The sequence below is a fragment of the Spermophilus citellus genome, assembly GCF_964194105.1.
Source record: "Spermophilus citellus genome assembly, chromosome: 7".
Taxonomy (NCBI): Eukaryota; Metazoa; Chordata; class Mammalia; order Rodentia; family Sciuridae; genus Spermophilus; species Spermophilus citellus.
Genome location: NC_138188.1, coordinates 98,489,433 through 98,505,216, shown reverse-complemented (window position 1 = coordinate 98,505,216; position 15,784 = coordinate 98,489,433). Strand labels below are relative to the sequence as shown.

Sequence of the window (15,784 nt, the reverse complement as noted above, 5' to 3'; positions counted from 1 at the left end):
GTCTCACTAAATTTCTGAGACTGTCCTCGAACTTGTGATCCTTGTCTTAGTCTCCCAAATGTCTGGGCTTACAGGCATGTGCCACCATTCCTGGCTGAAAGTACAGTATTGAATTTAAGACTATTACATTTAACTCCTTTTTTTCTCTTGGAGTCAATGGTATTTGCATAATAAGTGTTGTTTGTTGGGGATGAAATATTGTTTCTTCTTGTGTGGTTCCTAACAGAGGTGGAGATAGTTTTATCAAGGGTCATTAACCATAAGAGTAAAGCTAATAGAAATTCATATGTACTTTTAGTTTTAGAGAAAGAAGCATCAAATTTTCAACTTGTTTGTTGTAAAAATCAAGAACAGGAAACAATACTTATTCAACAAATACAAGAGATGAAAGTGCAATTTTGTTTCTTTGTTTTGCAATTTCAAGGAAGGACAGAGGGAAAAGAAACAGACAGAATCAAGGGCAGGTGCAGATGAAGGAGAGGGGATAAAGAAGAGGCAGACAGGAAATCATGGGGACAGAGAAAGAAACAAGAAATCATTTTTTTAAAAAAAATTTTGTATGTGTTTCTGGGGATTGAACCAGGGTTTTATGCATGTAAGGCAAACACTCTACCAACTGAGCTATATCCCCAGCCCTTTTGTGTGTATTTTTGGGGGCAGGAGTACAGGGGATTGAACTCAGGGGCACTCAACCACTGAGCCACATCCCCAGCCCTATTTTGTATTTTATTTAGAGACAGGGTCTCACTGAGTTACTTAATGCCTCACCACTGCTGAGGCTGGCTTTGAACTCTCAAACCTCCTGTCTCAGCCTCCAGTGCTGCTGGGATATAGGCGTATGCCATTGTGCCTGGTGAAACAAGAAATCTTTACAGGAGGATAATAAAATAGATGAAAAAGGAAAGAGGGTTGGGAAGAAAGGGTAAGTGGAAGAAGAGGCAGGCACAAAAGTTCAGTAGTTTTTTTTTTTTTAATTGCATATTTTAAATACATGACAGCCGGAAAAAAGTTCAGTAGTTTTTGAGGTGAGTCCCAGAGAGGTCTCTCAGAATCACAGCATCATACTCATCAGCAAGCCCCTGACACAGAGAGCCATGGGTGTTCCAAACTTTTATTTGTTGAAGGAAATGATGCTGTATTATTGCCTTGGACTATGGACTTCATTCCCTATAATCTTCCAACTGACATCTGTACAGAGTTCCAGTCACTGCCCAAACCTTTCTCCAGCCCTTCTGTCATCTCCAACCCTGTCCTTCATCCCTCTGGTCTAAGTATGAACTCTGTGCTTATATGCTAAATTCTATCCTTTCTATCCTTCTCCAGGACTTGGCTTTTACAAACCAACTTTTCTGTGAATTTAATCTGCCTTTCAACCCCTTGGTTATAAATATATCCCAGTATTGACCATTTTCAAAATAAATAACAAACCACCCCAACATTATTCTACCCTTATCTCTGTTTCTCCCTTCTTTAATGTAATCCTATACCCTGCCTTTTCTTTTTTTTTTTAAAGAGAGAGTGAGAGAGGAAAGAGAGAGAGAGGAAAGAGAGAGAGAGAGAGAATTTTTAATATTTATTTTTTTAGTTCTCGGCGGACACAACATCTTTGTTGGTATGTGGTGCTGAGGATCGAACCCGGGCCGCACGCATGCCAGGCGAGCGCGCTACCGCTTGAGCCACAACCCCAGCCCCCCTTCCTTTTCTTCACAAGCCAGCTTATTTATTTAAAGAGCTTCTACTCTCATTCATTTTTCCCTTTGCCTGCTCTCGTCATGGTTCCTTTCCCATCACCCCCTTGAAACTGCCTGTGCTGATGGGAACAGTCCCCTCTTGTTTCAGTCCATTTGGGCAGCTGTAACAAAATACCATAAACTGGGTGCTTACGTTTTTGTTTGTTTTCTTGCTTTCTTGGCTAGGTGTGGAACCCAGGGCCTCATGCATGCTAGGCAAGTGCTCTATCACACTGAGCTACACCCATCATCAATCAATGGAGTACTTACAAAGGTTAGAAATTTATTCCTCACAGTTTTGGAAGCTGGGAAGTCCAAGATCAAGATGCCTGCAGACTTGGTGTCTGAAGAGGGCCTGCCTCTTTATTGATGGTACTGTTTCACTGCATCCTCATGTGGTAGAAAAATGTGAAGAGTCTCTTCTACAAGAATGCTGATCCCATTCATGAGGGCCCGACCCTCATAACCTTTTCACTTCCCCAAGGTCTCACCTCCTAGTACCATCCCCTTGGTGGTTAGGATTTGAATATATCAATTTGGGGGAACACAAACCTTCAGACCATAGCACCTTCTAACAACTAAATCTAGTGACTTAACCCTCAACTATCTTTATCTCTCCATGAATCTGATATTGACAATCACTTTCTCTTTTTCTTTCCTTTCCACATTTTTTAATTGGTGCAATAGAGTTGTACATAGTGATGGAATTGTTGTTGCATATTTGTACGTGAACACAAAATAACAATATAATTTGGCCAATATCACTCCCCAGAACTCCCCCCTTCCTCCCACTTCTTCATCCATTTCTTCTACTGATCTCCCTTTGATTTTTAGGAAAAAATCTGCCCCCAACTTTGTTTTCCTTTTTCCTCTCTCGCTTCCTTATATGAGAAAACCATATGACTCTTAATCTCTAAGTTTTGCTTAACATGATGGTCTCTAGTTCCACTTATTTTCCTGCAAATGCCATAATTATATTTTTCTTTGTGGCTGAATAAATCTCTGTTGTGTGTGTGTGTGTGTGTGTGTGTGTGTGTATCCAACATTATCTTTATCCATTCATCTGATGATGGGCACCTGGGTTGGTTCCATAGTTTGGTTATTGTGAATTGTGTAGCTATAAACATCAATATGCATGTGTCATTGTAGTAAGATGACTTTAATTCTACAGGATGAATACTGAGGAGTGTATTCCTGGGTCATATGGTGTCCATGCCTAGTCTTTTGAAGAACCTCCATACTGATTCCCATAGTGATTGTACTAATTTGAAGTCCCACCAACAGTGTAAAAGTGTTTCTTTTTCTCCACAACCTCTCCAGCATTTAATATTATCTGTATTCTTAATTACTGCCATTCTGACTGGTGTGATATGAGATCTCAGTGTAGTTTTGGTTTGTTTCTCTAATTGCTAATGACGTTGAATATTTTCTCTATTTGTATTTTGTATTTTAACTATTTGTATTTCTTTTTTGAGAAGTGTTTGATTAATTCATTTGCCCAGTTATTAATTGGGTTATTTGATATTTTGGGTGTAAAGTTTTTTGTGCTCTTTATATATTCTAGATATGATTCTGTCAGAACAGTTGCTAACAAAGATTTTCTCCCAATCTATAAGTTCTCTCTTCATATTCCTAATTGTTTATTTGTTATGCAGAAGCTTTTTAATTTGATGCCATCTAATTTATTAACTCTTGGTTTTATTTACTGAGCTTTAGGGGTTCTATTGAGAAAGTTGTTGCCTATGCCTACAAGCTTTCTCTGTCTTGAAACACTTCCCTCCCCAGGCTTTATGATACCTGCTTTCCTGGGTTTTCTTTCACATATCTAACTGTATTTACTGAGCCTCTTTTGATAGCTCCCACTTCTCAAACCATTCTTCTTTTTTTTTTCTCAAACCATTCTTTACGAGATGCCAGTCATAGTTCTGTTCTTGATCTTCCCATCTTTCTTAGCCACATGTATATATTCAGTTGCCATAAATACTCCAAAAGTAATGGTGAATCTCAAGTTTCTCTGTCCAGCCATCTCCTGGGCTCCAGTTATAGAACAGAGATTACCTGTTAAGCTTCTGCCCTTGAACATTCCTCAAGCACCTCAAACTCCACTTGATTAAAATGGAAGGTACTGTCCCTTCTCTGATTCCGATTCATCATGTCTTTTTGACAATAAACCTCACCAGACTTCTAGCATCATCATGGGCTTCATCTCAGACTTCTCCCTATCACCTTCCATTTGAGTGATCCTCTCATTCTATTAGTGTGAAAGTTACGTGGATGTACTTGTTCCCCACTCAAAACACCATCTGTGCCCACTATAGCATCAATAACAAAAAGTAATATAAATATTTTGAGTCTCTCCCAAAATACTAAGGGATGATTACATAGTATAACACATAGTAGAATCATCCAAGTGCCTCTTAGCCATCCATTTCCTCAAACAAACAACAAAGAAAACTACTTTCGCAGCATGGTAGTTATGTCTCATTTACACATTTTATCTGCTCAAAAAAAAGATTCACGATCTTTACTTAGAAGGCTACAGAGGGTCAAAGGCTATAAATATTCACATAAGACTATAATTTTTTATGTCTCTTGTATCTATTGAATTTGTGAATTTGCCCCCTGTGTATTACTTGACTCTTCTTCTTCCTTACAACTTTGTTACCTCTATAATATGTTCAGGTTCTAATTATTATGTATTTTTCTCTATTCAACTAACTTTTCATTTGTCCATTTGCTTGTACTCTTTCCTCCACTCTAATCCATCTTCCACACTGCCACTGAAGTCATGTCAAAGGTCAGATACATTCATGTTATTTTGTTGCTTAAAATCCTTCAGTGGTGTCCCAACCCTCTCATTCAGCCTCCAAAACCTTAAACATCAAGGCTGGGTACTGTGTGTTTCTCTAGCCCTATCTCTCATAACTCTGCCTTAGATTCGATGCAGAGCAGCCTTCCTGAAGGATTTTTACTTAGTGGGCCTTTCTTTTGGTGCTAAGGATTGAACTCAGGTGCACTCAATCATTGAGCCACATTCCCAGTCCTATTTTTTATTTTATTTAGAGACAGGGTCTCATTGAGTTGCTTAGCACCTCACTATTGCTGAGGCTGGCTTTGAACTCTCGATCCTCCCATCTCAGCCTCCCGAGCTGCTGGGATTACAGGCATGCACCACCATGCCCAGCTCATCTTCCTTCTAGTAAGAGGACATTTTAAATTTTGTTCCTTTTAGTTATACATAAAAGTAGAATGTATTTTGACATATTATAAATATATAGAATATAACTTCTCATTCTTGTGGTTGTACATGATGTGGAGTTACATTGGCCATGTATTCATGTATGACCAGTAAGAAAGTTATGTCTGATTCATTCTGTCTTTCCTATTCCCATCCTCCCTCTTTTCCCATCATTCCCCTTTATCTAATCCAATGAACATCTATTTTTCCCTCCTCATCCCTTTATTGTGTGTTAGTATCCACATATCAGAGAGAATTTTAGGCCTTTGGTTTTGGGGGGATTGGCTTATTTCATTTAGCATGCTAGTCTCCAGTTCCACCTATTCATCAGCAAATGCTGTAATTTCATTCTCTATGGTTGAGTAATATGCTGTTGTGTATAGATAGCACATTTTCTTTATCCATCATCTGTTGAAGGGTACCTAGGGTGGTTCCATAGCATGTGAATCAAGCTGCTATAAATATTGATTGGACAAAGAGGAGGGAGGAAGGGAAGGGGCATGGAAGTAGGAAAGATAATGGAAAGAGATGAACATCACTGTCATAGGTACATGCATGACTGACTGCACATGTGATGTGACTCTACATTGTGTACAACCAGAGAAATGAAAAGTTGTGCTACATCTGTGTACAATGAATCAAAATGCATTCTGCTATCATGTATCAACTAATTAGAACAAATTAAAATTTTTTTTAAAAAGAATACAAGTAACAATAAATGTTGGCAATAATGTGGGGGAAAAGGTACACTCATACATTGCTGATGAGACCACATATTGGTACAACTGCTCTGGAAAGCAGTATGGACAGTCCTCAGAAAACTTGGAATGGAACCACAATTTAACCCAGTTATCCCTGTCCTTGGCATTCACCCAAAGGACTTAAAATCAACATAGTATAGTGACAGGTCCACTTAAGTTTTGTCAACTTCACTTCCTAAATTTTTTAAGTCACCTTCTCTTTATTTATCCTGACCACTGACTGCATCAGCCTTCTAAGTCCTCTGCCTCCAGTCTTGTCCCTTTCAAATCCATTCCCTGTGTGACTATGTAATGTAGACAATTATCTAAATTTCTTAACACCCCTCTGAACCTCCTCCCACCCTGTGATCATGTGCCTGTTTGCTCCAGAAAGCCCCTGCTGCTTCCTGTCTACAACTTCACACTGAGCAAGAGGGGGGGGCACTTTGGGAGTATGTGTAGCAAAGTTGTATACATGTGTGGTGTGTGGAGGGAGTGGGAGAGAACGGCAGTGAGTGAGTGCTTTAAGGCTGAATTGTTTTGTTTAAAGTTGGATTTAAATAAATAAATGTTTTATGGAATTGAGAAATATATTCAGGGGAACATAAAAATTGGAAGGACAGTTTTAAGTACAAAGTAGAAATAGCACATGATGATAAGAAGAACTCCAAACTGAGAGTTGGAAGCAAAGTTTAGCCCTGATTTTACACTTTCCTAGTTGTGTGATTTTGGAAAAGTCATTTAACATCTTTGAGCATCTGAGTCATAGGTAGTTCATGCCTGTAGTTCCAGTTACTCAGAAGGTTGAGGCAGGAGGATCACTTGAGCCCATGAGTCTGAGGCCAGTATGGGCAATATAGTGAGACCATCTCTCAAAATAACAGCAATAACAACAGTAACAAAGGAACAAAAATTCCCAAGCCATCTCTGAGCATCAGATAGCTCATCTGTGAAAATGAAATGGATGCTTTAGACTCCAAAATTCTTTCAGTTCTTAAAGCGTATGGTTCTAGCTGGCCACTGTGGTGCATGCCTGTAATCCCAGTGACTCAGGAGGCTGAGACAGGAGGATTAGAAATTCAAGTCCAAACTGGGCAACTCAGTGAGTCCCTGTCTCAAAATAAAAAATTAAAAGGGATGGGAATGTAGCTTAGTGACAGTATAACCCTAGGTTCAGTTCCCAGTACCTTCAGTGCCCATAAAAGTATGATTCAAGGGGGGGGGGGGAACAACCCCAAAACATGTTTCATATATTTTCTTGTCTGCAAAAACTACAATATCAGGAACTTCTGAGGTAATTCTTAAGTTTTTCTCTCAATAGCTGGAGCCCAATTCTTACAGCAATCCTCAGCCATAGATTCTTAGCCCCTGGGGCTGGCTGGGGTTGTAGCTCAGTGGTTGAGCACTTGCCTCGAATGTGTGAGGAACTGGGTTGGATCCTCAGCACCACATAAAATAAATAAATGAATAAATAAAACAAAGATATTGTGTCCATCTACAACTAAAAAAAAAAAAACAATAAAAAAAAAGATTCTTAGCCCATTCTCTGGATTTCTGGGTTATCAGCGATGCTGATAGAGCCAGGGAGGCAGAAACACAAATATCTCAGCTACCATTTTGGACTTATCTTGATCTCATAAAACTTGGTAACACTGTGAATTTTAAAATGCTCTCCATTTCTGGTTGCAGAGGCTAAAGAAGGCTAAATTGTATCATAAGATGTGGAAACAGAAACCGATGTGACAGAATAGATTTGCAGTTTCACTGACATGCGAATCATTCATTAACACTTGCACAGAGTTGTGACTTTATGACTTCAGTCTCTCAGAATTCAGTTCTCCAGGGGGTCCAATTGCCTCCCCCAAAACCCATACTACAATTCAAGTACACTGCCACCGGGTGACAGTGGGGTCAGAGACACTAATCAGCAAAGGCAAGTCTTCTCTGAAAGGTTAAACTGCACTCACTGTTCAGATAGTGGGCTGCCACCCCCACTTAATGTATAACCATGGATTCCCATATGGTTTAATATCAAACTGATTTTAAATTATTAAGTTAAACTGGATAACCACATTTGGAAATTGCTTTAGGGTAATGGTTCTCTACTCTGACTGCATGTTGGGATCATCTGGAAAACTTTAAAAACTGTTTCAGTGCACAAATCTCCTCACTAAAGACCTTGATTTTTTTTTCCATTCTTTTTTGGGGGTGAACGGAGGGGATGTCTTTTGCTCTTAACATTATCACATCATCTTTTTCAACACCAGAATTAATGCAAGGACTTAAAACAAACTGCTGGGTCTACTTCTCCAACCTTCTGACCATTCCTTCAGCCATTTATCCAGTTGTTTCGATAGGTACAGTAGTATGTCCAGGATGCGGTGAAGACTAAGATAAATATTCAATTCCTATTAGCAACTTCACTTGCTTAGACTGCTTTATAAATGGCCTTATTAAATGTAAAGAGGGGCTTTCTAATAGAACATTCTGTTCAGAAAAAAAAATGAGCTGCAAAATAAGGTAGCATATACTATTTTTTAAAATCCTGATTTTTAAACTAACTTTTTAATCAAAATAGAATAAACATACAGAAAAGCACAAAAATTGTAAGCATATTTCTCAGTGAGTTAATAGAACCACACTTTTACTATTTCCTTCTTCTTTTTTTAATAGATCAAATGATTTTATTCTTATGGTCTAACGTAGCATATTATTACATAATATGAATGAAAAATTCTTATATTACATATTTAAAAGGATTTTAAAGAAAAATTATGTGACTTCCATCTCCATTCGATATTTACACTTTTTTTCCTAATATTCACATTTCCCATCTTCTACAAGTTTTATTTATTTATTATTTCCTTCTTAAAGACATCACTATCTTGGCTTCTAATATTACAGAGCAGTTTCACCTGTTAATAAACTTTATATAAATGAAACCAAACAGCATGTACTTTTGGGGGGTGTGGGTATTAGGGATTGAACTCAGGGGCACTCAACTACTGAGCCACATCCCCAGCCCTAGTTTGTATTTTATTTAGAGACAAGGTCTCACTGAGTTGCTTAGCACCTCACCATTGCTGAGGCTGGCTTTGAACTCTGTCCTCCTGCCTCAGCCTCACAAGCTGCTGGGATTATAGGCATGAGCCACATGCCTGTTGCATGTGTTCTTTTGTCTGGCTTTTGTTCAACATTGTGAGGTTTTCCCATGTCATTAGGTACAACAATAGCTTGTCCACTTTTATTGTCATGGATATTCCACTGAATAAATATCACAATACCACAACCTCTAAATCCAGGAGTGGAGTATTTAGTTAGGACTGACACTACATCATCAGGCCTTTCAAATGATAATATTTTGGTAGTTGTAGTGGAATTTTATTGTGGTTTAAATTTATATTTCTGACAGCTTATGAAATGGCTTTTTTTTTTTCTTTTGAGGGAGCTTCTTTGGTGAAATGTCAGTTTCATGCCAATTTTTTTCCAATGGGCTTGCCTGTTTGTTTTGTTTTTTAAAAAACAGGGGGAAATATGCTAGTTACTCCAAAGAAGGACAAAGCCACATTGCTATCTACATTCCCAACCTCAATGAAGAAAACTAAAATAGCAATCAGGATAGAAAAATTAGTTTAGTCTTCCTTAAAACAAAATCACAACTTCTTCCAGGAGTGTGGCAGTGGTTAGACATACAATGGTATCCAGACACCAATAATTCTTGACTGGATTATAGGCAGGACTGGGCCATCTTGCAGTCTTCCAAAAATGGACATATCTATGAGACCAACAGCCCTTTCCCTCTGTACCAGTCCCCTGCTACCTCCCTTATGATTAGATTAAGGCTTTGCCGGGCAGGGCCGTTCAGAATGTGTTAAAATAACATGCTAAATGGATTATTTCCTTGCAGAGTGCTAATCTGTAGGGATGGAAGCCAAATTGAACATCTACAAGCACAGGAAATACAGACAAGCAGAGAAAGGCCGCATGAGTCCTGCTTACCGGAGCTGGAAGTTCTTGATCTTGGTGACTAGCAGTTTGTAGTGGACACCAAGTGGTGCCATGGATGCCACGTCTACAAATATCAGTTGTTCCAAAGGTCCTGTTTCATTGGTTGCTTTTGAGGGACATAAGGTGCGACTGACTTCCTGGTAGTTATAGCTCCTCTGATATCTGTAGCAGATAAAGGAGGGCAACATCAGCAAGAATAAGGAAGAGACTCGGTGAACCAGCAGGGGGAAAAGATGATCTCATTCCAATTATTTCCAAATTGCTTATTTTAAATTTTAGGCTGGATCTATTGATAGTGATTTTAGAACTGGTGTTGTTGGCCAGGCGTGGTGGCACATGCCTGTAATCCCAGCAATTTAGGATCCTAAATTCAAGGGCAGCCACAGCAATTTAGCAAGGCCCTAAGCAAGTTAGTGAGACGCTGGTTCAAAAAACAAAAAGGCCTGGGATGTTGATCACTAGTTATGTGCCCCAGGTTCAATCCCTGGTACGTAAAAACAAAAGACAAAAGAACAAACCCAACTAATGTTGTTGTGGCCTAATAATGGGCACGTGAGAACTGGTATGTGATGACTTAAGCACTGTCTACATTAGGTCAAGCCGTCTTCCCATCTTCCTATTCAGTGAGGAAAAAACATCAGATATTGAGGGGGATGGACAACCTAATTAAAAAAAAAAAAACTGGTTGATTCCATTTTTCTACTATTTTAACTTATGTTAAAATAGAAGATAAAGAAAATCCCAGATCTAATAGTGTAAGCTATCAGAGCCACTATTTCAATCTTCAAATTTCTGAACCTTTGAAAATGTATAATACCATACTCTGTGTCTTTGGGTTTTCTTTATTAGTGTGGTAATGTCTTACATAGTTCTTCCCTGAGAAAATATAAACTCCGTGAGGACAAGGACTTCGTTGTTTTTTGTTTGTTTGTTTGTTTGTTTTTTTTTTAACAGCTGTATCCTCAGCACCTACCACTTAATAGTGATCTATAAATATTATTGAATGAAGAGTGCACCAGCATGTAGGTGGGGGAGGTTACTGCCTATTTATATGTTCACTGCTAGGCCTAACTCACTGAATGGCTATTGGATGAACCATTTCCCAACCAAGAGAAAACTATGGTAGATTTTAAAACTGTAAAAGGGAGCTAGGCATGGTGGTACATGCCTATAATCCCAGTTACTTGGGAGGCTGAGGATGGAGGATTATAAGGTTGAGGCCACTCTGGGCAACTTAATAAATATTTATTTATTTATTTTAAAATAAATTTTAAAATAAATAAATAAAGGAAAAATTTTTTTTCCAGTTGCTGCAAATCTAAGAACAATTCTTATGTGAAATTCAAAGCAGATGGAAATGGAACGGAGATGAACAGTTCAGGGTACGCACCACAAACTTTATTTGCACTTTGCATTTATGACATTTCAATATTCCCATGTCTGATTTCTCCTTTCACTAGAAAACCAACTGATCATTGGTTACAGGACATTGAAGAAAACAAAATGTAATGAAACCATCTGGGGAAAGAATCACTTACAGTCCTTGGAAGAGCAGTGGAACCTGCCAAGATAGCACCTCTTTCTGCTGACGAACCACAACAAGGACTGGATAGCTGAGGTTCTCAGAGGAACTGTTCACATACACCCGCACGGCAGTCACCTGCATGGCAGGGCAGAGAGAAGAAGTTCAAACCATGTGTATGCACACATACACATGTGCACACACACCCACAGCACAGATGTCATCCCAAGCTGAGGCAAACTTTGATTTCTGCCATTTGTTTCTCACAATAATTCAAGTGACCCAGTTGTTTCCCTCATTTATACTGTAACCGGAGAGAGTCTCAACCTTGATTGTATGTTGAAATTACCTGAGGAAATTAAAAATAAAATTGATACTTTGGTCCATCCCCTTCCCACAAATTCTGATTCAATTGGTCTTGGATGATGCCAAATTATAGAGCCTTCAAATAGCAGGCTGAGTTTGAACTGAACAGTCAACCCAAGGTTTTAAGAATAAGCCCAGAATAGAAAAGGAAAAGATATTGATGTTTTTATTTTTATTTGAATATAAATACAAAAGATACAAATATCTTTTTAAAAAACCTCACTCCCTTGGGCTGGGGATGTGGCTCAAGCGATAGCGTGCTCTCCTGGCATGCGTGCGGCCCAGGTTCGATCCTCAGCACCACATACAAACAAAGATGTTGTGTCTGCCAAAAACTAAAAAAAATTAAATATTAAAAAATTCTCTCTCTCTCTCTGTCTTTAAAAAAAAAAAATACCTCATTCCCCCCCCACCATAGGGGCTGAGCGTTCATCTCCTTTCCCTGGTCCAAGGTATAAACCAACCCCTTACCCCCACCCCACAAAAGTTTCCTTTATATCAGCAGTTCCATGGCTCCTTCCGAATACACATATCAAGGTCTTAATCCTGTCATGCCTGTTTTGAAGATAGAAAGTGATGTAGATGGTTTTGGTGTTTTACTTCCAGTTTTACAATACCATAAACAATATCAAAGAGAACAAAAGAGAAGAAAGGCAAGTTAAGAAAAAAAGGTAAAATTTGATTTTCCACATGATTTTCCACACTGCCTTAGTGTTCTCTTGAAAACTCCTTTATAAAATAAGAAAATCTTGCAATCAGACCTGAAGATCTATAACACATTCAAAATGGAAACTGAGAGGACACAAAGGTGTGTGCATTCTATATTGCAACTTAGCTCATAGTGCCCACTCACCTTGATCCAGTCACTGTTTCACTTTTTAAATATTCACACAGTCTAAGAGTGATTTGTTAATTTGATCAGAAGCACTTGCTCATGAAGGGGAGTGTTTTCTTGTGCCTACACTCTACATGTTTCTATGGAAATTATGCTGCAGTTGGTAATTGTCAAAACTGTATCTCTAATGCAGATCTCTCTCCTAAGTTCTGGATATTCCACAGGCACTTGAAAGTCAGTGTGTCTGAAATGGAACTTGTCACTATCTTCAGCCCTCACTTTAACTTTATTGAATTCCTTTGCTCGATAAATAGTTTTACTATGCAGTTTCATCTAAGCCAGAAACCAGAGTGGCATCCTTTATTTCTACTTCTCTAGCTCCTTCAATCAATAGTTCTACTGATTCTAAGTCCTTCATACTGTTCATCACCAGGGCCTTCTTCCACCCCAAAGACATTCTCTTAACTCAGTCCTTCACCAGTGTGACCTCCTTGACAGCCCAGTTAGGCTTCTTATGCCTGGTGCTATATCCCTTAATTTAGCCAGATTTAAAGATAGGTAGTTAGTGGAGTTAGGTAAATCGGGTCTGATATAAACTCTTATTCTAAGACCCTCTAAACAGTAATCTTTCTTTAGTTTTTCAGAGCCCAGGACTTCTGATGGTCTTCAGATAACATTCTGATGGTCTTCAGATAACATGAAAGCATGATCTACAGATTTGCTAATCTTGTTCTTTAATTAAATCTGAAATAATATTTAATTTTCAGGCAAACAACATTTATTGATTGTTATTTTAAGGACATTCAGGCAGAAAAAAAAAAAAACAAAACACAAGGCTTGGATGATAAAATCATATGGCTGTGACCCTGAGAGCTGAGACTGGTAGGCAGCCCCTGCTGTGATTAGCAGTCAACACTGAAATGGGCTTTCTTGGTTGCAGAGGCCTGAAGTTTACATAGACTCCCCCAACCCCAGCAATAAAGAGGAGAATCAAGTTTTGTCTCAAACTCTGATTTCATAACCTCATCAGATTAATCCATTTGATGGATTAATAATTTGAATGGAATTCTGGATGGTAACTGGAGACAGATGGAGGTGTGAGGAAGCAGGTCATTTGGGGTATGCCTTTGGGGATTATATCTTGTTGGCTTCCTGACTGACATGAGCTGAGGAGCTTTCCTCCACTATGATATTCTTCCTTACCTTAGGCCCATAGAAACGAAGTTGGCTGACCATGGATTGAATCTCTGAAACTGTGAGCCCAAAATAAACTTTTGCTCCTCTAAATTGTTCTTATCAGGTAATTTGGTCACAGAGATGAAGAACTGACTAACATGATGTTTTTGATATTTTGGGGTATATACCCATGAGTGGAATTGCTGGGAGACATAGTCACTCTAGTTGAAACCTTTTAATGAATGGCCAAAATGTTTTCCCAAAATGTATATCATTTTACATTCTAATTATTTGTATAATCGGTGATGTGTAGGTTTCCAGTTCCTCTACATCCTTTTCAACACTTGTTTATGTCTTTTATTATAGCCATCCTAGCGAGTGTGAAGCTGTATTTCATTGTGGACCACACAATGTTTTAACTGTTCATTTAGTTGTTTGGCTCTTGGAAGCTGCGAACTTCATCTTTGGCATGCTAGAGCCCAGCAGAATGATTTACCTTACAATGCTTATTTTTGAGGTATAATATAAACACCAGCATTATAGAGCAGGTTAAATTCATAGCAGTCAGAACCAAGGTAATCCTAAGGAAAACTGTGAAATTGGTAAATTTCATTTTTAGCTGTCTTCTTTCCTTTTATTCACTTAGGAATCAACCTTATTTGCCTTTCTTAGGTACTTAGTACCAGAGGGGATTGCCTTCAATTTTTTTTCACACTTTGAGATAAAGCCAAGGATTCTCAAATCTTAGCAATTCATATCTTTAAGCCAACCACCAAATTTCTGTTTAGAAGATTAGGAATAGAAATTTAAGCTATGCATTTTTAACAAGCATGCTGGGGTATTCAGATGTACTTGGTTTGGGACCTAACTTTGGGAAGTACTGTTCCCAAGAAATGATCTAATGGATGACCCCATTTGTCAGCTGATCACCAACTGCTCATTATTATTAGATGCATATCTAGGAGCTCACCAATGTTATAACACATCTGGAAGCTGGTGTTTGCTGGGGCCAAAACTGGGCCTGCAGAACAACTGTAAGATTGCCATGTTTATCCTCACTCCTCACTCCACTGTTCATCTTCCCACCCTGGTGGATCTTGTAATCCACTTACTTTTTATTATTTAATAATGTTCTTACTAGTCATACTAAAACCAGGAACTGACAATGCTGGCATAATAAATTACAATGAAAATATTAGAGTAGGAGATAGAAGACACTAGGCAGTTTTTCAAGATGAATAGATAATATATTACCCTCAGGAAAGGATAAAGAGCTCTGTTCAAAATTTGTTTCCAGAAGCTAATGTGCAGCTGAGAAAATTGGATTACATTTGCAGCCGTGAAGTCAGCTGTGTAAAAGCAGAGCTAAATGAAGGATAGAGTACTGACCATACTTAATGGGTTCTGACACCTTGTAACAGACCATTCTTAAGGGCTAAGAGTTTTCCTCCTGTTGCTTCTTACTGTTGTCATGACAACTCAAGTATTTTTATTACGTAGATTTGTTTTCTCCTACATTTACTACAAGCAGGGAATTGCATTACAGCTAAAAGAGAATTTATTTAAGTATTTCTACCTCTGATATTACATAGATCATGATTATGAAAGGCCTCACAGCTTAGAGACTCCCTTTTTAATCTTTTAGGATATGTTGGTAGGGAAAAGTTCAAAATTGTAAGTAATAAATTTCTATTGCACAAAAAGGACAAAAGTGAGTTTAATTCAAACTCTAATTTATTTTTGCTAAAATAATGACAATTCAGCCTTTTAGTTGGAACATCAGATTACAACTCAGAGAGTATTGGCTTCCATTATTAAGTACACCAGAATTTGCCTGTGTGATCTTCAAAAATAGACTCCACTTGTAAAACAGCTATAAAACTATTTGCTGATGGTCCTTTTGGTTTATGTGTAAATATTTTAGCAACTCTCCTGTGTTCGCTGGGTGAATATCTGCAGCTGTTAAAGACCTTCCATTCTCCCTCCTTTTCTTCCCATGGTCCTGTAATCATTCATTAAACATTCACTGAGGATTGACCTGACTTGGGAATTATAGGGGATGCTGAGGATATGCTAAGGCAGCCCTGTCCTAAAGGAGGCTTGTGATCTACTCAGAGGCACAAATAGTACTCACACTGATAACAGCACAATGCCAGGAGAATTGTGACA

General features: G+C 38.4%; 1 protein-coding gene across 5 annotated transcripts in view; it reads right to left on the bottom strand.

Moving 5' to 3' along the window:
* The window catches only part of SIDT1 (SID1 transmembrane family member 1), a gene marked incomplete at its 5' end in the record, with an annotated part of 89,928 nt that overhangs the window by 60,412 nt on the left and 13,732 nt on the right, over positions 1 to 15,784 (bottom strand). For all 5 annotated transcript variants that reach the window (XM_081301642.1, XM_081301644.1, XM_081301643.1 and 2 more), the window contains 2 exons: positions 9,708 to 9,878; positions 11,255 to 11,376. In XM_081301642.1, coding sequence (XP_081157768.1) covers positions 9,708 to 9,878; positions 11,255 to 11,376 — 293 coding nt within the window. The remainder of the gene's footprint in view (positions 1 to 9,707; positions 9,879 to 11,254; positions 11,377 to 15,784) is intronic.